The 21,562-nt window shown below is 41.2% G+C and overlaps 1 protein-coding gene across 3 annotated transcripts; it reads left to right on the top strand.

The window, feature by feature from the left end:
• The first annotated feature begins 758 nt into the window (after positions 1 to 758).
• STYX (serine/threonine/tyrosine interacting protein) lies at positions 759 to 20,382 on the top strand. Of its 3 annotated transcripts, none has more exons than XM_068947535.1 (11): positions 759 to 1,017; positions 11,847 to 11,879; positions 12,895 to 12,948; positions 14,088 to 14,185; positions 14,910 to 14,970; positions 16,660 to 16,696; positions 17,181 to 17,220; positions 17,303 to 17,353; positions 17,965 to 18,037; positions 19,035 to 19,128; positions 19,876 to 20,382. In XM_068947535.1, the coding sequence occupies exons 1-11, from the start codon at positions 961 to 963 to the stop codon at positions 19,947 to 19,949; spliced, it is 672 nt and encodes a 223-aa protein (XP_068803636.1). In that variant the 5' UTR covers positions 759 to 960; the 3' UTR covers positions 19,950 to 20,382. The 3 variants fall into 3 exon arrangements, with proteins under 3 accessions (XP_068803636.1, XP_068803637.1, XP_009675217.1); XM_009676922.2 differs by lacking the exon at positions 759 to 1,017 and adding an exon at positions 1,667 to 1,778; XM_068947536.1 differs by lacking the exon at positions 12,895 to 12,948 and having other exon boundaries at positions 781 to 1,017.
• The last annotated feature ends 1,180 nt before the right edge of the window (positions 20,383 to 21,562 follow it).

Raw genomic sequence — 21,562 nt, 5'->3', positions numbered from 1 at the left:
TGCAGAGAGAGTCTCCCATCCGTGCTGAGAAAATGGGCCCATTCTCAGGGCGCGCTAAAATTTGTCTATGCAGAGGCAGACGCTGGCGCATGGGCAGCAGTGGATGACACAGTAACTGGTCGCGAAAATGCAAAAATGGTTCGCTAAGTAAGAAGAAAGAGACTAAAAAAAAAAAAAACAAACATGTGGCCTTGCTAATTTGCGAGCAGCGTTTCATGTAGGTAAAGCACGCGTGACACGCTGTCCCGAAAGCTGCGTGTGCGGAGGGCTGTGTGTGTCCGGCGGAGCACCTGAGCTGAGTTTTTGAGAGAATTTCTGGGTAAAAAGAGCCGGGATGGGGCCTGGCGCACTCCCACAGGAGCCCCCTCCGCAGCCAAGGGGGAGGAGGGTGCTCACAGACGGGGGAGGCGCCACAGCAGCCAAACGGGCTTTTCTCTTTTTAAAAAAAAAAAAAAAAAAAGTAAGTTGAAAGTGAGATTCTAAGGCCTGAATGGATGAATTTAGAGGACTGACGACCCCTGCTCAGCTCGGAGGGGCGGCGCGGCCGCGGCCCGTAACGCGCCTCTCCACAGCAGGCAGCGCGCCGACCGTTAGCGCGCGGCCCCCCCCCCCCCCCCCCCTCACGCGGCGGCCGTTGGCGGCGCCGCCCCCGCGCGCGGCGGCCGTTGGGGCGGGGCGGTTGGGGGAGGGGGCGGGGGCGCCGCCGCCGCTGGAGCGGAGCCCGGGGGCGGGCGAAAGGGAGGCGGCGGCGCGGCGGCGGGAGGAGGAGGAGGAGGAGGAGGGGGGGGGGAGAGGCAGCAGTAGCAGCAGCAGCAGCATGGCGGCCGGGAGCGAGCGGCTGAGCGCGCCGCCGCCGCCTCCTCCGCCGCCTCCCGCCGCCGCTCCCGAGCCGGAGCCCGCGGGCCCGCTGCCCAAATAGCCGCCCAGCTCGGCACTGCCCCGCCCGGAGAGCGCCCGGCCATGGAGCTCGCCAAGCCGGCCTTCCCCGCGCTGCCGCAGGCCAAAGAGGACTCGGAGGTGAGCGGCCGAGGCGGGCAGCGGCGGTGAGGCGGGCGGGCCGCCCCTCTGTCCCCCCTTCCCCCAGCCCCTTCCGCCGCGCAGCGGGGCCGGAGCAGCCGCCGGGCCGGCCTCGTGTGTGGGAGCCCCGCGTGGCGTGGCGGGGTGTGTGTGGGGAGGGGGCCTACCGAGGCCCCTCGCTGCCTCTGTGGGACACCCCGCTGCCCCGGGCCGGCGGGTCCCTACGGAGGTGTCCCCCCCCCCCCCTTAGCCCCGTGGGTGCCCGCAGGTCCCCCCCCCCCGCCCCGTACCCCCAGCCCTCCCCCGCAGCCCGACGCTGCCGCCCCCCCCCGCCGCCACCGGCTGCCTCCTCCAGTCCTTCCCGCTGTCCTCCGCTTGCGCCCCGTGGGCCTCCCCACCTCCGTGCGGGCGTCCCGTCCCGTCCCGCTGCGGGTGCCCCTTGAACCCCCACCGGCTCGCCCAGCCCGCCTGCTGCCTGCCCTCGGGCCTTTGCTCGCCGTCGGGTGGTCCCTGCGCGAACCCGCTGTCCCTCGCGTCTCCCCTTGCGCTGTGACACGGCCCTCCTCGCCTTCCTGTCCTCTCCCCCTCGCTGTGGTCGCCGGGGGCATCCTCCGTGCGCTGCTTGCCCCTTCTTGTACGTGCAGGACGGCAACGAGCGGCTAGCGCAGGTCTTAGAAACTCCGGTGAGCACCTGCGTGCCCCCTTCCAAACGGTTGGTGCCTGCTGACTCTTAGGTACTCGGGAAACAATTTGGCGCTCTGGTGAGTCTGCTGGGGAAGCGTTTTTACGATGTGCAAGAGCCAAGACTTCTCTGCAGTTTAAGACAGGTGGCAATATCCGCTAAGGCTAAACTGCGCCCTGTGTAGTGTCAGAGGAGTCAGGTCAGTTTGGTGTCCGATTTCTGAACTTGGCTTAGCCTCTCCCTTCTGACCCTGGAGACTGGTAGTGTTTTCATGTGTCGCAAACAGCCGTCAGCGTACTTCTTTGACAGCGCCAAATACCTAACGCGAAATGTCACTGCGCTCGGCCGGGAAGTTGCTCCTATCTGAGCCCTTCTGTGAATTGTTGCGTATTTCAGAAATACCGGTGTTTAAGTCAGTTTTGATGGAATTACTGTTGAATGCTTTTATTGTAGTACAGTACCAGAAATACTTAAGTCATTACTCTTTTTTTTTTTTTTGGGATGACTTAATATCTTCTTCAAATCAGGGCTACAAAGATATTTACAGATGATCCTAGTCATTTTCAAGAAGTTGTAACCAGCTTGTGTTCGAGCATAAATTAGAAGCCTGACAAGCTGGTACATAATATTGGGGTTTTTAAAAATATCTTGTGCTTTCTAGAGAACTTAATTATATTATTTGCAGTTACTTCTGAAAATGATTAACTAAGTTGGACTGGATAGCTTTTCAAACCTGCTTGTAACTAAAGTAGTGGAAAAAAAAAAGAAGTGTGCAGTTCAAAGAGTTTTTAAAACAGAGGTCACTGCCAATCTTACAAGTCTTGGTTGATTAAAACTAAAATTATAATGCAGTGTCCTTCAAGGAGCGGATTTTAGTTTTTACTTTTTTTCATGCTGACTGTATCTCTCAATAGTATAATGTTGTATAGTGTTAGGGCTGCAAATGCTACAAGAACATAGTGGAGATTTTCAAGAAATATATTTAAAAACTGTAAGTTAGTTTTTTCAGTGCCTTAAATTTGTGCCTGACTTGGTCTAAATACCTGATAATCACAGTATTTTGGGGGAAGCAGAGAACTTACAACCAGCATGTGAATGTCAAAGTTCTTATAGAGCTAACTTATTAAGCACGGGTTAAGAAACTTTGGCTTAACAGTTATTCGATACTAAGTCCAATGCTTAAATAGATGCTTTGGAAAAGCAAACTAAGGAAACTAAAATTATTCTGCCCCCAAAATGTAGTTATTTGTGGAAAGCTGAAGATCATCCTTTCTGTGTTGTCATGAGGAGGCGCTTTAATGAGTACACTCTAATATTTAATACTATCTTGGTAGATCTGATTTCAAAATATTGCTATATTTAAAAAGGGGGGGGGTGGAGAGAAGACTGGGGGATTATGTGCCTGTTTCACTTCTTGATGTAGGCTGCTCAAGAATAAGCACCAATTCATGGTTAGTTTAAGACAATCTAACTGCCCTCCCCGCAACTCTTTCCTGGGCTGACCCTAGCAACCGTGTGACAGCTTAAGTTATGAAAGAAAGAGAAGAAACAAACAAACAAAGCCAAATTGGTGAGCTGATCTGGTTGACTGTGCGGCTTCATACTCTCTAGTGCTGGCACAAGGAAAAGTAAGAGTGGACAAGGCTATCCATTGGGTATGACAGTACAGCGTGCAGTTAGATGGGCTTAAGCAGGCTGCAGAAACTTACTCTAGATGTAAGTTTTCTGGTCTATAGGCTGTTGCAATGTCTGCATGCACAGCATTAAAAATTGCTGGACTTCTAAGCCACTGACCTTGATTAAAGGTACATTTTTGGAGCTTGTGGAAATGTTAAGAAACGCAGGTGAAATCTACTAGCTCGAGAGAGTTGTGCATGCTTTCTTTTTATTCCTAACCTGATACTGTCTCAGGAATTGATGGATTACAAGCTTTTCTGAGTGCTTTCGGTGGCACGGGTCACTTCTAAATATGCACAAACTGCAGAAAAAATTAAAGTTGATTTGGGTGGTGCAGCCACGTTTGCTATAGGTCGTGCACAGACAGACATTCTGCAAGTGTCTGCCGCACATCTACCCAAGCGTGTGTCAGCGTTGGTTTGTAGTACTTCCTCTAATCCCTTCTCATGTGCTGACTGCAGTCTTGGTAAATTGTTCAGTTTTGCAACATGAGCTGATGAAGTCTAGGATAAACCAGCTTCTGTCTTTCATTTGTAAGTCTGCTCTTTGCAGCTCCTCATGCCATTTGGATTTTTCTACTTTTAGTGTTTGGATGTTCAAAATATAACTCGTGGTTCTTGCTAAGCTTTTCTGATGGATGCTATGAATGTCTGCCACCTAAGTAGTGGTGTGTTATAGGCTAGTGGTAGTGAGTATGTCAAAGCCTTATGAACAAAAATTATTGTAAGTGCTGTGGAAACCACTTATAATCTTGGATTTATGTGCTCTTATCAAAATTGACAAGGTTTCCAAGATGTGGCCTCAAACTTTATTACAAACTTCAGAAATGCCAGTATTTTTTCTAGTGTAAAAATGTATGGCTAAAGACTCTTCCTCTTTTAAAGAGAGTCAGGCAGATAAATGTTAGTGCATGCTGGCATGTTAATATTGAGGCATCTTAGTGCTTTTGGAAAGATGATGAGTAAGGACTGGAATAACTTAAGAAATTCAATGACAATTATTTTCTCTTGAATTCTTTAATTAAAAAAAAAAAAAAAAAAGATAGTGGTAGGATATATGGGAGCACAGCAATAATTACCAGTTCAATTAGTTGCTAAAACACTTTTAAATGGAAAAAAGCAACTTCATGCTCCAAACCTTGAAGCTTTACATTTTCTAGTTACTGTAAGGTTAAAAATGGATTTAGGACATATTTGCGTGCAAGTGGGCTGAGTAAACTAGCATTCATGGTCTGTTTGGAATTTTATAGGACTCTTGGTGGTTTTTGTAATGGAATTATAACTACTTAGTCAATAAGCTGATATTTCCTTTTTATTATGCATGTAAGCATTGACATTGAAGTCACTTTCTTTAGCGCGTGATTTCTAGAGCAACGTTCATTTCTTGTCCGTTGTATGTAGTCTAAAAGACAAACTTACTTTTGGCTGCTTTTTTAACCAGATGCAATAGTGCTGTCCATCTAAGGTGGAACCAATTTCTCAAGCTTTTTCACTCCTACCTTTGATAAGAAATACAAATAATCCTCTTAACCAAAATAAAGTGGTTCCTCTTGTCTACAGAGACCTACCTCTTTAAAATAGGTAGGAGGCCTGTATAACGTATGTTCTACCTGCCCACAGAAGCGTAGGGCAAAGGAAATTTAAATCAACTGCTGCGTCATGCTGGGAAGATGTAAATCAGTTGACAGATTTTGATCCTAACTCTGTGGGATGTTATCAAAATACTTTGCATATATCAGAAGGAATGCACTGCAGCAGCTGAAGGTGAGTAGTCTTGTCAGCAGCAATTAGCTTATGCCTCGCATCCACGAGAAGGCTGCGGAAGGGAATAAGAGCTTGCACAGACGTGAAGGTTGCTCACAACTGGAACAGTTTGTAGAACTGGGGACGGAAAGCACAGATTTATTCTGAACAGGAATTATGAAAAGGACTTTGAGGTTCCTTGGCTGTCTCAGTATAGCCCAACCCACCAGGCTGTAGTTAGAAGAAGCATGGAAAAAAAGGCATGTTTGCACCATTCTAAACTATTCTAACAGTAATCCAAACACGTTTTTTTCCTCTGCCCGTTATCAGTAAAGTTTGTCCATTGGTACTTGTTCTACAGACCCCTCATAAAAAGTGAGTTGGCAAGGCCTTCTATTACAGTGGGTAGGGTAAGCCATGGGGTGAATGCAGGAGAAATACTGATAGGAAGTTTTCAACGAGTCTCTGCTTCTCTGCAAGTCACCCACATATAACAAATAATGCTAAAAATCTAGCAGTCCTGCCACTTGGTTGTGTGCTTAGTATAAGCTGTAGAATTCTGCTGTCACTACTTTATCATTCTTTAATGAAAACCTGTACTGATGATTCTGTGTGCTGAAACTAGTATTTAACAAGCTGGTAGAGGTACATTTTGGACCCAATTTACAGGATGGGGCATACAGGAAACAAGCGCATCTTATCTATGTTATGTTTCTACTTCCATTTAGTCTACCTCTTTTCCTTTTTTGTGGCTTGTGTTCCTCTTTGCCAAAGTAACCTTTATTTTCCTGATTGTGCACTTCTTCCTTCCTCTGTGTACTCTGTCATTCCTACCTGCTATTGTTTTTTTTCCACCTTCCTGCTTTTGTATCCCTTTGTTTTTTCAAAGGCAAAAATGTTTGTATGATAAGGACTTCCTATTGGGCAAGTACGCTTCAAAAATACGCAGAAAACGCGTTGCTAAACACTACTTCCTAGCTGATGTATACCATTGTTGAAGCAGACTGACCTGACGTTTACAGCAAAACCCATCTAATAGCTGACTTTGCTAAAAGAAGTAGCTTTACCCATCCTGCCAACCGTGCAGTGCTGCTGCTGTGTTTGTACTGGTGCTTGTTTGACCCTGCGGTGAGCTGGCACAGGGAGCCAACTTGGTAGACAACCAGCTATGCTGAAGAAAGCTGTTAGTTTTTGACAGTTATACTTGTCTGAGAACGATGACCGTAGGGTTAGACAGCTGCCAGGGATGCATAAATGTGCGAGTGGGACTTTGTCCTTTAACCAGCCACTATTTTAGGTCAGCAGCAAAGTCCATCCTAATGCTCTTTTAGTATAGCTCTATCATCCTTAATGCATGCCCACATCTCAAATGAAAATGACTTCTGTGAACAAAGAGTGTGGTTTTAATTGTTCATATAGCTGCACTGGGACTTCCACCTGAAAAGAGAATTAAGGTAGTGTGTGGGTGTGTTTTTTTTTTTTTTTTTTAACCCTTTCTAACTGGACTAACTGTACTCAGGAACATGAAGCATGACTGAAACTGAAGATGCAGCCTTGGCGTTTCATTCTTGTTTGTGGCTACTTCTGAGTGCCTTAAAGGAGCACACGTAACAGTGATATAACAGGTTTCAATAATATTAAGATTTTTTTAATATGTTTTCAGACCTTCATTTAACTTACTGTCTTATTTAAAGATTGAAATTTAATTTGTTCTATTACTACTTTAACATGTCATGATTTCTTTTGACAATTTTATTTTTTATTACAGCAATGGGCTTTGTAAAGAGGAACCAAATTTATTTTTTTACAGGTCTTTAATGAACCATTGCAATGTTTCAATGTAACTAGCTAGAATAAGAAGAATTGAAGAGGAAGGGGGCTTTAGATGGAAAGGGGTAAAAGAATAAACCTCAGCCTTGAAGAGCTGCAGTGAGGTGCTGGGCTGTAAAACTGTCAAGAGCAGTCTTAGAAGAAAATGAAATACGAGAACCAGCGGAGAGTTAGTGAATGTGTATGTTATCAACTCTCCCTCTGTCACCAGATCAGCCTTTCCCTCCTCACATAGAAATGGCTAATAAAACTCTACTTTTTAAATGTAGTACTTCAGGTAAAGTATTCTGGATAGTGAATTAGAATCTTGGAGCGCAAACAGCTAGGGACAGATAGTGTTTGTGGTAGAGGCTGTGAATTTAGATCTCAGATAAAGCAGAATGAAATAAAACAATTATTGCTGCACTGAGGAAGCATCTGTGAAGGAGCTTTCAGTAGTACAGTACGGATGGAAACAGATTTTTTTCCAGGTCTGTTGGACTGTATCAGGTGAGAGCTTTTTATAAGTGGCTGGTCTAAAATCCTTTCAAAAATGAGGTGTGATCACATTTCATAGCGCAGATCTGACTTAAAACTTCTTGGAATTAACCATAGAGCTTTGTGTGTCGGGATGACCATCTAGTTACGAGGTCAGGACCCATCCATGTTCTAAGTTATAGCCTGCCAAGGGAGATGACAAGTAATGTTGGCAGTTAATATAATCATGCTCTCTGACTGTTCTGGTGTATTTCTATGTAGCTGTGACTTTTTTTTTCCTTCGTAGAGCAGTAGGAAGTTACAGCCAAGAGACAGTCAGAGCAGATAAAGGAATTGAAGCAGGTCAGTGGGATGGGTGGCTATCATTGCTGTAAGAATTGTCTTGAGCTTTAATTTCACAACTTGTGCAAGGATGTTGTTCCAGGCTTGGGACATCGGTTGAGAGTTTTATAGCTTATATAAATATTCCACTAGACAGGGAAAAAACCTAGGTGTGAGAATTCTAACAGCCCTAGATTGTTTTTGAGGTACATGATGAACAGTTAATCATGCAGAAGTCTTACTGTGATGGATTAGGATGAGAAGAGGAATCTGTACAGAGAGGTAGGTGATGCCGTTAATCAACAACGAAAGAGCTGTCTTGGTATTGGAAAAGGGTCAGAACCCTGGAGTGCTCAGGAAGGCTTTGCTGGGAGTTGCGCAGAGCTTTTCAAAAGGAAATGAGTAATGATCTTGAATAGCTGGGAAGGAGTTACAGCAGATCATGACTGATGTCCAGTGATGCAGAGGAGACAGGAGGCAACCACTAGGTCTAGAAAGGATACATACTGATGTTGAATTCTCTTTCCTTAAATTGCTGGTTTGACTTACTTTACTAGGGTGTTTTTTTCCAGTGCTTCTGAGAGCTTCTTCCTTCATCTAGGCTAGCTTGTGGCTTGCAGGCTCCGCTAATAAGGCAGTAGGAGTTTAGCCATAATAATGAAGGTGCATTACTCTGGATTGCCTCTCAACTAAAGCTGAACTTCAGCAAGGACTGACTGGGATATACATTGTATATGTGAAAATCAGATGGGCCTTTAAACCTGAACTGTCGGTTATGAACCGGCTAAGGGATGTCACATGTGTAGCCACTTGACCATATACCGTCTAGTGAAGACATGCAGATTGCAAAAGGTAGATTATGGTGCTGCGACTGGGAACCATGGTCTTTGCTTACTTGTGGGTCTTGAGCATAGAAAAATGTCAATGTTGGGGCTGTTAAAAACAAAATAAAAAAAATCATGTTTTAGAAGTCCTAGCCAAGGTTGCTTTTTTAGAAATAGTCCAAACGATTATGCATATCTGCATGTCAGTGTAGAATGTCTAGTTTTTTGCCATTATAGTGTTCTTTGTTAGAAGAACAGGTACAGCCATGGCAAAATATAAATGAAATAACCATAACTGTTGGCAAAGTAACTCTTGTTGATGATGTAATTTGGATATTGTAGTGCTGGATTTTATCTTCTTTGTAGCGTAGAAAAGATCTCGGAACTTGTAGTAGCTTATTGTACCTTGGTATCTTCAGTTTGATTCAGCTAGAGATTAACTGTACATGGGGAAGAGAGGGCCTTGAAACACGCTTTATTGCTTTTTCTCTTGCTAATCGCTCAATATAGAGACAATAGTTGAAATGCCAGGGACGATCTAGGCGTCTAATTTGTGTGAACACAACAGCAGATACATGTTGTGAACGCCCTTAGCAAAACAGCTGAGATATGTTTTAAACTTCTCCGTTAGTGAATTCTAGCATAGTTTGAGAAAGTCTGAGGGTAGTGGTTTCTCTTTGAAGTTTTTGTGTGTGTGTGTTCTCTCTTTGCTTTTGCTTTATGAATATTGGATGTTACTTCTTCCAGTGAGTTGTCACTTAGGTCTGTAGAACCTTCCAAACACTTTGCAATGGGTAATGCCGTAACTGTATCCAGCTCTAACGTTGTCACTTGTTTTCCTAGCAAAATTCCTGTATTTGGTCTGATAAAAGGTGAAACTTTCTGTCATTATTTGGTGTTTTCAGACAATGCAGAAAACATGGTTGATGGATGCATTCCTTAAAATGAGACCTCTGCTTGGGTTCAAGCTATGTTAATGGCTTTTTCCCCCCACGTAATTTTGTCTAACACTTGAATAAAATTGCATTATTAGTTTTAAGAGCCTTGAAGGACTCTCAGGAGACCACTGGAATCATTCTTTCATCAATTTGTGTCCTTACATGAAGAAAACGTTTAATCATCTCTCAGATATTTGTTTTGCAGAGTAAATCCCATTGGAGACTGTCCCTTTTAGATTGCTTGAGGAACCTGGAAGACTAATGTCTGGAGCTAATATTGACTTTTTTCTTAATCAGAACACCTGTGGCATCTGTTTTCTGGTTTTGTTTTCCTTTGGACTGTGTAAACTCTTGCCTACTTATCTTGCACAGCTTACAGCTGTTGTGAGGAACCCAATTTCCTGCTTATGATGCATTTGAAATGAATATTTTTAATATATTGTTAAGTCTTATTGACCAAAGTATCGATAAATTTGTGTGTTTTCATTAAATTCCAGATCAAGACTCTGTAAATTCTACAAGTATATAAATAGAGTAATAAACCTGTTTAAGCTTTTCAGCATTTATTCTTGCCTTTTGTGGAGTAAACTATATTTTTTATATAAATAGAAGGACAACACAATTAAGCTAAAATAATCTTAGGTCAATCTTCAAAGGATGCAGTTCCTTAAGTACCATCCTTTTGTCACAGGATTTTTGCTATCTGTTACCAATAACTTTTGATCATTGCAGCTGGAACCTGCACAAATAACTTAGTTACATCTCGGTATGTTTAACAAAGACCATTTAAATGGTTTTTATTTCCCTGTTTGTCCTGCGCTTCCCGTAGTATTCAAAGAATTGTTTTTAGTGGCTTAATGTCTGTTTGCTTTCTCAGAAATGCTGTCCCAGATTCAATTCAAGCGGTTTCCAGAGTAACTTTACTGATACGAAAATCCTTCCTAATTCCACTACCAAGAGTCAGTGAAAACTTGCAGGGCACCTGGGGGAAGCGTTGCATTTCTTTTTGTGCAGCTAAGTAAAAAGGGGGTTCATGTGAAATTGATACTATTACTACAGCCACGGGTAGCTCAGATAGACAACGCTGAAGCTTTAAGAGCTTAGACCTTTCTTGGTGTAATTGTGGCCTCACTTCAGAGGAGGAATATAGAGAATTTAACTTTCTTGTAGTTTGGAGGAGATTGGAACATCAGCAAGAGTAACATAAGGCAAAGCTTCCCCCCCCCCCCCCCCCCCCAGCCACCAGTGTGTTATTAGAGGAACAATCAACAAAATTATGCAAGTAAATGGCCTATATGTATGCAGTCTATTTAATTTGATATGTTTGACTATTTCACCCCGAGCTGGTAACTGTGATCTCAGGGAAAACTCCTTCCTATGTGAGGGTCAAAGAATGAATAAGAGCCTGTTAACAGAGGATAGTGGGAGTTGTAAAGAAGGACAGGAGTAGAATCTGCCTAAAGATGTTTAGCTTTGGCAGCTCTGTAAAATAGAGCAAGGGATGAAAATGCTGGGCCTGGCATTTATTCTGGACTGCTTTGATAAACTGAGTGGATGGTAGTAAATAGTCACCTGAAAATCAGCATTTCCGGAGTGGTGAACCCTCACAAACTCGTGGGTTTGTAATCCTGTGGAAGGAAGTGTGTGATATGGTAGCTGTGAATTAACTGATGAGGAAGATTATGTCCTTGTCGTTGAAAACAAGTGTATGCATTTACCGTACAAGGCTCCTTCCCAGTGTAATAGTGTAAGATGTGGAGAAGTGGCAATGTGAATTTTATGCCTTGACCTGCACTTAAATTGATACTGTGTTAATGTAAGGCTTATATTCAAACTAATTTTATTTTGAATAGTCAGAATTTAGCTTTAAAAGGTCTGGAAATTTATGAAGTGAAGATAGTGTGGATTTTAGGGGAGTTACTTGCTGTGCTTGATATGTTTCAACTGTCTTTTTATTTTTTTTTTTCCCCAGTGGCTGTAGAAACATCACAGTCAAAAGTAATTTTTTTGCCCCTGCTGGCTAGTACAGAATGTTTTAATTTTTTTCCCTAGAGGGAAGTTTCTAAGCAGAAAGCTAATATGTGAATTTACAATACACTGGCTGTTCTGCACAAGCTTCCTCACTGATGCTCAAAGTACTTCAGTTTTTTGCACATCGGCTTTCAAAATAGACTAAGCTGCCTTGCACTTCAGTATTACTGGTATCTATGTGGAGAGTTCATACTAAGCAGAAGCAATGTGCCTGTTATAGTAAAGTACATGCATGTATGGATCTCTGTCTGGATTTGAGTTTCCGTGTGTGTGTGCATATATATTTATTTTTTTATTTTATTTTAAGGATTGGACCTATCCCATGAGAAGAGAGATGCAGGTATGGCATACTTTATTTTTTTCATTTGAACAAAAAACCCAGTGGTGCGTTCAGTAAGAAAAACAAACTGCCCTGCAAAAGAGCTGGTATCAAAATCAGACTTTAAGTGTAAAGTGTCAGGCATCGCTGTGGAAGAGAGGTGACTTTCCAAAGGGGGAAAGATAGAAGTTTAACTATTCTCAAACATCCCTCACGTATGGATTAGCGTAGTTCCAGAGATGGCAGCTTTATGCTGATCTTTGGTGTTCATCGGGAACTTTGTGTAGCAAGGGATTTTAGTGGAGAAGAACGAGGGGGAAAGGATTGCCAACTTAGATCCAAGCATGCCTTCGTTCTCTGTTGTGCAAGTTTTCTTTTTTTTTTTTTTTTAAAAAAAAAGAAGCATTTGGTAAGTTTTGTCCTTTTCCCTAGAATCCCCAGAATGCATTATTTTGTCTTCGTGAATGTTCTTAGGAGATGGTCACTAAAAAATATGTGGAGCTTTGCTTTTTGACTTAGATTTTGTTAGGTGTTCTCAGGTAGGAGCCCTGAACAACTAAAACCTTCATATCGTGTAAGCTAAATCTTTGCTCACGAGAAGTTCTTTGGTCCTACCTGACTTTAATGATAGGGAGATAACTGGTTAAAAATGAATATTTTTCTACTACTAGTGTAATGCTAGCAGACTTACTGCATATGTATTGGGTAACAAGTTCCCTTGAAGTCCCCGTTTGCCCTGGGGCTGGGTAAGGTGTGGCGATCTAACCTGAACTTAATTCAAAGAAAGGACTTAATTTATATTCCAAAATAACATCTCCTACACAAAGATCATATTTCTTTTATTCTGCCAAACTGATTTTCCCTTACCCTGTTATAAATGACACTTGATATCATGTCTCTCACTAACATGTAAATGACTTGTTTCCGTGGCCATAGTTTGAGTTGTGTGCAGTGTATTATTTTAAATAATTTTGAGTTGGTATTAAATGTCTGTCTCTTTTTTTTTTTTTTTTTTTCCTCCCCTCCCATGGTCTAGGAAATTTTACCTGGGTTATTTTTAGGCCCATATTCTTCAGCTATGAAAAGCAAGGTATGATTTCTTCAGAATAGTCTCTCAGAAGGAGACTTTGCCGTGGCAATTTGTTATTGTGGGAATATGTTCAAGTGTATACGTATATCTATAGACCTGTAATTTGGTAACGACAATTACTAAAGTCCTCTAGCATCTTTCATGTTCCAGTCAGTCAAAGTAATATGTTGTGCATGTTCCTTTAGCCTGAAGAATAATCTGACTGGGCCAGGTATCTATGCCTCCCTCTTTCCAGAGTGGGTCTGAACTACCCCATCTCTCAATTTGTGTGCTGGGGCAGTTGACACTTAAGACTGTTTGCTTTACAATCGTGTGAGCTAGAGAGTTACCTTAGGAAAAAATAAAGAACTCTGTTTGTCATGGGGCTTGAGAAGATATATACACACATGCACGTGTGCACACACTCTAGCCAGTCAGCTTTACCTTTTACTTGCCAACCAAAGAAAATTGCAGGTTTGAAGTGGCTTTCATGCTAATTGCAGTGAGCATTTGTGGGGTTTTTTTGGTATTAAAATTCTGAATTTTATAGTTAAAGAATTTTTCTTATAAAAAAAGTTGGAAGGTTTGAAAGTATGAGGTTTGAATGCTACTGCTGCAGGCAGTCTGTTTCATTTAGTAAAAGTGTTACTAGGTAAATCGGAGCTGGAAACTTATGTCCATGTAGTAAAATAAGTTACACAGCAGTGCTTGACTTTATTGTAGATGCAAAGAAAAAGCTTGTATATGCAAGTCTACATCACAGTTCGAATGATCTGACCTTCAGTGGTCTGATTCCAGCAAGAATCCAATGCTAGCTGAAAATTACTACATCGAGTAGGAACTTGCAATTTCAGGAGAAATGAAATGTGGGCAGAGACAAACAAGTTTGTTAAATGTCGTCTTTGTTGCATGTTCTTTTTATCATTGTTAGGAATGCTTCCTCTTGTAACTCCTAATGGTTGTGTTTTGTCCTGTTTGAAAGATAAAATAATTTTTCATGCTATGCTTTGAATATTAGAAAACTAGCCCTAATTTTCTTTGAGGACTTGATCTAATCCTGTTGTGTATTTAAGCATAGCTTTTCTTTTCATTACTGTATTATAAAGTGGATTCTATAGTTAAAAAAAAAAAAAACTGACTACTTTTTTTTTTCTTCCCAGCTACCTATACTTCAGAAACATGGAATAACCCATGTAATATGCATACGGCAAAACATTGAAGCAAATTTTATTAAACCAAACTTCCAACAGTTATTTAGGTGAGAAATGAACATAACACTCAAAACTGTAAACAATGAAAGTCTTTCTTTTAGAAACCTTGCCTTGTGTTAGCAAGATTTTTGGCTAATGTTCTTTCCAAATATTTTCATGTCAAAATTGTCAAATTATTTGAAAAAATGTACTAAGGTATTGGAAGACTCTTGAATCCGAACCATAAAGTGTGTTCACCCTGCTAAGTTCTGGACACGAGCAAGTCCACGAAGGAAAGATCCATTAGTTTACAGTAATTTTCACTTATTAAATTACTAGTTCTGAGTACAGTTTGTCCTGTTAATAATTAAAAACACTTGGCACTAATTTGATCAGAAAGTGCGTACCTCTGAAAAAGTTGCGTAGAGAGCCCCAGAAAAGAATACTGGCCCATATTTACGTATTGCTGTTGAGGATGTGAGCGTATAGTATACTACTTTCAAGCACAGGTGAGTGCTGTAACATAGCCCTTCTGGATTTCTTCTGAATTTTTGTCAGGGGTATCGGAAAAGACCCTCACTCACTTCCTTGCTTACTTCCCTTTATCACAGCTCAGGAGGTTGCTTGCTTGCAGGAGTTGTGGAGCTCAGGCTGGAAAGTGAAGCCATGTGGGCAGTGTTGACTCCCTTATTCAGGCTTGAGTACTGTAGCAGGACTGAATCAGCTGCGTGTGTAGGTGTGTAGGCAACATTCAGGATTGTTGTGCACTCATAGTAATTGTTTTCCTTGCAGGTATTTAGTCTTGGATATTGCAGATAATCCAGTGGAAAATATAATACGATTTTTCCCTATGGTAAGTATTTGTGCATTAATGAGAATGGATTGAGAGTGAAGTTGTACATTAAGATTTTTTTTTTTTCTGAACTGGCAGGTACAAAGTTTCAAATCTGGGATGTCCAAGCTGAGGCACCTTAGGAGTCATCAGCCCTGCCATATGCCTGCTAAGTAACAGTGTGGGCTGCCTCAACTCTGCCTCAGTTCCTATACTTATAGAAAGGAGTTAATGATACATGCCGAATTGTCCATGAGAGCGGTGTTGTATTATTGTCTGTTCTTTTTTTTCCCCCTTAATTTCTAAGCACTCAGTGTTTTCTGATTTTTTTTTATTTTTTTATTTTTTATTTTTTAAAAAAAGGTCATGGGAGAATGCCAGTTATTTTGAAACCCCTTGACCTGTAGGAGATTATATTTTTCCCTTCACTCCATGGAAAATGGAAGCTAGTTGATGGAATTTTAAGTTTTACAGCATCTGGAAGCATGTGTTTACTGTAGAGGACTTAAAATAACTTCAAGTTAAATAGTACTCATTACATACTGAAATTTGGAAGCAGAGTAAACCCTTAGTTTTGAGCTATGATTTTATACTTTTATTTTAGGTTAGTTTGCAATAGAGCTCAAGCGTTTTGTTGGTTTTCCCCCCCCACCCCCCAAAACACTCTTCTGACCTTGCTGTATATATCAGAGGTGGTTATGTTTTTACAGAAGGGGAAGGCAAATTAGTTGATGACTTCATACCTCTTCTGCTCCCTGAAGTATAATGCCTCTTGAGTGAACAGCATCCTTTGCAATTTTTGCAGTTACTACATGGTAGTAGCTCTGTGTTGGTGTATTTTTAAGAGCCCAGTCTGAGTTTTGCCTACAAGAAAAATTATGTGGCTTTGCTTTTTATCTGATCAGCTGTTTCAGCCCTTTAACATAGTCGTCTCCTCTTTATGTGCTGCTCTGTTGCAAGTTTTTTTTTTCCCTTGTATTGTTAACGTCTGATGGCTGTCCTACCATCAGCGTCAACTTTCTTACCAATGACTCCAGACACTGGGTTTTTTGTGTGCGTGTAGTCCTCTCTGACTACAAGAAAAGATTCTATATTTCCAAACACTTTTTGTGTCTACCAGGACTCTTCTGTGCTGTCATGTCTAGGTGTTTGAAAGAAGCAACTGAAAACAGGGAAGATCCAGCAGGATTTGGTCCATCAATACCTGCATTATTCCAGACAGCTCACTCAATCATGTCTCATATTATAGATGGATTAGACGTGCTTTTACAACTGCAAATGTCCTTGAAGGACTTTCAGGAAGAGTCAGGAAGACGGTTGTCCGTGCTGCAGCCCAGACTGTGCTGGTGTTGGTGCTCTTTGCCCCTTCTCCTCCAAGCTGTTAGGCAAAGATATTTGGGAGTAACTCTTATTATAGTGTCATAACTTGTCATGTTAGGATTGTAAATAACGCACAGAGCAGATCTTTTTGCATTTTGAAAATTAAACACATCTGGCTTCACACTACTTTTCCCTGACAATTTTATGGATAGTTAGAAGTACAAAAATAATCTAAAGGTACAGTAGAAATGATGTCTAAGTCTGTAAAAACAAAGTGAGTTATTGTCGCTTTATATGGTGACTGTTATAAAAATTCTGCCAGACTTAAATGTAAGTAGCAGTAACATCTAGAATTTTCTGAAACTGAGTCTATAATTTTTTTCTTTTTAGACTAAAGAATTTATTGATGGAAGTTTACAAAGTGGAGGTAAAATCAGATTTACTTTTTTCCTTCATCTACTAATATAGTGGTGTTAAAGTTTTTAAAATTCAGTGGTATGTATTAGATGCTCTTAAGTATGAAGTCGTCCTAAATTTGGGTGTTTATTTTGGTTGATTTGAACTATATTATACAAGTTGAGAGCAAAGTGTTCTTCTCTCCTTTTGCCCTAAACTGGAGAGCAAAACCTGTTCTCTGTTTTTTCACTTTAACTACAATCTGTGCATAAGTTTTGCTTCTTCTCTAACGCAGGGCCGTAAATCTGCGTTGCTGTCCTAGGAAGGCAGGCTTTTGCTCCAAAGCCGCAGAGGGCAGTAATGGACAGTAACGCTCTAGTTAGTAATCTAGAGTGAAGTATAAGACACACCTATTACTCTTCAGAAAGTATTTTGGTACTGCATAGCTCTTTATAAGAAGGAAAGACTTGAAATTTTTGTTCCGGTCTACACAAGTAGCTTTTCTTTCTCCTCAGGAAAAGTTCTTGTCCATGGAAATGCAGGGATTTCTAGAAGGTAGGAAACTATGCTTTTTCCTTTTTTATTTTTGAAACCATGGGAATATATTTTTTCTATTTTTTTTTCTGTTTCTTTTCAGTGCTGCCTTAGTTATTGCATACATAATGGAAACGTTTGGGGTGAAGTACAGGTAAGAATGTGGGCGCTGCATGGACTTGTAGTTAACCATTTGTCTGAAAAGTCTGAAGTAAGAACGCTTAGCAGATAAGGCTGGTCCATCTGCAGGTACTAATTTTTAAAATATGAGTGATTTAAGTAAATAATTTTGGGAGCGAATGTAAATACTCCCATATTGTTGCATAAGGCAGTTGTTACATCTGGAGCTTGAGTGAACGCTTTCCACAAGGCAGAGTTTTTCATTTCTTTCTAGCACAGGTTTGTTTGCACCCTTTCTTGAAGAAGTAGGTACCTGCTGCTAGTGGAAACAGGATGCTGGCCTAGATAGGTTGATGCCTTGCTGTAAAACTTTCTATAGAAGAGGCCCCAAGAGGCTGTTGTAAGTAGTGTGTTGAAAAAAGGCCAGCAAACTGAGGATTGCAGGTGGGGGTGGGCAATTAGTATGTTAGAACTACTAATTCCTATTTTGCCCAAACAGTTTGTTATACAGACCAGTTCCAGGGAGCTCTTAAAGGTTGTATGTTTTCTAAGAACTGATAATCAGAAGGAAGATTCGTGAAACTGGAAGGACTTGTCACAGCCTGTCTTCCACTGAAGTATTTTATTTCTCCCTGTCTTGTTAAGGGATGCGTTTACTTATGTTCAAGAAAGAAGATTCTGTATTAATCCTAATGCTGGATTTGTCCATCAACTTCAGGTAACTTTTTTTTTTCCCCCTGGTCATAACTCAAAAGCCATTTGAATCATCTTGCTACAAAACAGCCATTTCTACTTAGGCTTAACATACATTGCAGAAGGATGCTTCAGATTTCAGAAGTTATGGTAGAGGTTGGAAGGAAGAAGAGTGGGTATCCTAGTTTGTTAGACTTGAGCTTTAGGAAAAGCAAATCCAGGAATGGAGGAGAAATGAAAAGTCTGTTTTGTGCAGTGCTAAGAGGCTCTGAAATAGAGTTCACCTGGTAGCTAAGGAAACCTCAAAGTGGCTATTGTAGTACGCATCTGAGATGCTTCTTGGCAATTGCATTCATAGATGATGATAACGTTTATCGGTCTGAAAAGGAAGATGCCGAGAAGTTGCTTTATCACCGTATTTCATGAGCCTATTGAGTGAAGGGTAGGGAAACCTAAGGACAGGGCACTGAAGCAGATTTGCAGCGTCTCTAATGTATTACTTAGTTGGCTGATGGCAAGATGATATGAATCTTCTGAGATAGGTGTGGGATTTTCTTGTTTGTTTTTGTTTTTTAAAGCATCTCCTTTTGAGGAGGAGTTTGTAGTTCTGAATGTGTGACGTGTCCATAGAATGCAGCTTCAAGGCTATATGTGGATTGTCCTTGCAACAAATCTCTGAAGTTGCTGTATTCAAACTATTTGGTTTGTTTTTACTGTTTGAATTGCCTGCTAGGAATAACAAGAGTTCTCTAAACATTCTGACATAATTTTTTAATGAAAATTGACTCTCTTTCTTAAAGCCGTTTCTTGTTAGCCTTTGTCGTCTTCTGCTCTGCCCTCCTAACTTTGTTGTTCATGTCAGAATAGTAAAGAACCTAATTATTTCAATTCTCTGCCTTTCTGTAAGATACCCTCTGATCTGTCCTAGTGAATTCTCTGAATTAGTCTTTTTTTTTTTTTTTTTACTCCTTAGAAAGTACTGTGCCAAGCTCATAGCAATATTTATCATCAAACTTTTTCAGGAATATGAAGCCATCTATCTAGCAAAATTAACCATCCAGATGATGTCACCACTGCAGTTGGAGAGATCGCTCTCTGTTCCACCTGGTACTACAGGTAAGAAGCCACTTTTCTCTTGTGTGATACTACCTGTCTCCTTGAAAAAGGAAGTGGATGAACCTAATCTTATAAGATGGTTCTTCTCACGCTGTAAGGAAACTCCCAGTGGTAGCAGCAAACCTGAAAGTTTTGCCAAGGAAATGGCTCTAGTTAGTGTACAAACTGTTCAGACTTCAGAGTGTGTTACTTAAACGTTCAGTTCTCCTCCATGTGTACTTCCCTGTGCTGTTCTCTGCGCTTCCATGGTATGCTGTAGAAGGACCATGCCCCTCCCTGTCCCTGAGGAGTCCCGCGTTCTCTGCAGGAATCAAGAGCCGCAGGTTGTAAGGACAGCAATTTTGTTATGAACACAGGCTGCTTAAAATTAAGGCAGTTGCTCTGAAAGTTTTTGCTGGTAGGGAGAGGATTAGGGCATGTAGAAACTGTCAACTGTAATCACTTGTAAAACAAGCGTACCAGAAGCAACCTAAAGTAAGTGAAAATGGAGTCTAGGGGGAGATGTAAAGGGGTCAGTAAAATAGATGGGTACTGAGAAATTTCTTTTCCTCATGGAGAAGTGCAGGGGAGAAAGCGTACTGTCGGCAACGGGCTGGGAAAAATCCTGTCCCACAAGTTGAATGTTTTGAACGGGTAGACTCACCGCAAGAAGAGCGCAACAGAAGCTGCCCTGTGGTCCTACTCACAGCTGCTGCTTATTACAGCTGATGTTTTCAGGTGTATTATTCTTCCTTTTTCCTTTTGTAGGAAGTTTAAAGCGAATGCATGAGGAGGATGAAGAACTTGGAAACATGCAAGTGGCAGCAGCACAGAATGGATGATATCCGAGGACAGCACCATTTGTATTGTCAATTCCTGCCAAGAAAGGTGAAGAAAACTAGGGAAAAGGAATTAATAATGCAAAATGATGAACACACACATAGCTTCTTTTCAATGACATGTTGCTTTCAGATGTAAGTCTGCCTCTGCAACACACTAAGCAACATTTTTAAGATGTTGGACTTCTTGAATGAATAGATGGCACTGATTGTTTTACTCCTTTTTTACACTTTACAGTTTTATTCTAAACCAAGATTTTTGGACTTGCAAAGAGGTATTATTGCAATAATGCACTTTTCATACTTGAAATTTCTTTATTTGTATGATATAAAGTTATTACTTTAAACAAAATGCAAGCTGGGGGGATTTGTTTATAAAGTTATTTGTGTAATTTATAACAAGAGACTTTAGTAAAGAAAAAGTTTGCTAAAATTCACTTTGTTCTCAGTGTATATTATGGTCATGCTCTTAGAAATGTGCTTTACAAACTGCACTATGCACTACTGTTGGCAGTTGAGCAACAGCAGTGGTCTCCTTGGTATTAACTCTTTACCATGTCAGAAAACCTCATTATATACTAAATCATTTTGAGACTGACGTTCTGAGACCAATTTAAGAGAAAATACTGCTCTAAAAAGCCTCTGTTTTATGCATATTAATTTACTTTACCAGAGTACTGATGAATTAATAAAATAGAGCTAAATTAATACAGACAGCAGCTACCAATTTTATACATATTCAGACTGAAACCTTTTAGCTAGCATTAAAAAGCTGTTTGTTAAATTAACTTTTTAAATCATCTGATACTTAAACAAGCCAGTATGTTCCAGCTGTCTACTGGAATACTGTATCTTCAAACTGGTATCGAAAGAGTAGTTCCTAATGTAAGACAACATTTGCATAATTTGCAGTAAAAACTGGGTTAGTATTTGAAAACTGAGGCCCAAAGCACCAGCCATAATAGTATCAAGAACAAAAGGATTCACCTCAGCTTCTCTAAAGCATTAGAGTTAATTAAGGCCACACATTTACCAGTGCTCCGAAGTTCTCCATTTGGGAATTGCCAAGGCAGTTCATGCAGCTGTAACTCTTCCCCCTTCTGAGAAGCACAGTGATAGCTGCCGGTTGTGCAAGCACAGTCTCAACTCTGCATCTCTCTGCTTTATTTGCCAGTCAGCCTGTCAGATAAAAGGTATGAATGAAATTCAGGCTCCTTTAGAGCCTTGTGTTGACTGAGCAAACTGCAAAGCTGTTACAATAACCGGTGTATTTGGGAAATATGATCTTGTAATTAGACTACGTTAGTGAACAGGTGGGCTCAAGACTCTGAATTAATATTAGGGAGGCCTTTGGGGATCTAAACATCCCGCCTCCTTCCCTGTACTCTGGCTGTCCAGCCACATCCATACCAGTGTCCTCTGTGAGCCTGAGACTGAACAGCTTGCCCTCTGGAGACATAAGTAGCAGCCTAGTCTGACCTGATGGACTGTGTGGAAAAACAAGGAGCCAGAAGGCTGAGGGGATCTTTGAAGGGAGAGATGTTTGGGTTTGAAGGCACGAATCTGAACCGTGAAGCCATTTTGCTCTGTGAGGATCTCTTCAGAGGCTGCCTTGT

The sequence above is a fragment of the Struthio camelus genome, chromosome 5 (genome assembly GCF_040807025.1).
Source record: "Struthio camelus isolate bStrCam1 chromosome 5, bStrCam1.hap1, whole genome shotgun sequence".
Lineage (NCBI taxonomy): Eukaryota > Metazoa > Chordata > Aves > Struthioniformes > Struthionidae > Struthio > Struthio camelus.
Note: the sequence above shows the minus strand (reverse complement) of the source record. Positions and strands in the feature narration are given on the sequence as shown.

Coding starts and splice junctions, on each gene's coding strand:
- STYX (XM_068947535.1), top strand. CDS start 961: ATGGAGCTCGCCAAGCCGGCCTTCCCCGCGCTGCCGCAGGCCAAAGAG. Junction 14,186..14,909: donor AACTTCCAACAGTTATTTAG/GTGAGAAATGAA, acceptor TTTTCCTTGCAG/GTATTTAGTCTTGGATATTG. Junction 16,697..17,180: donor TGGAAGTTTACAAAGTGGAG/GTAAAATCAGAT, acceptor CTTTCTCCTCAG/GAAAAGTTCTTGTCCATGGA.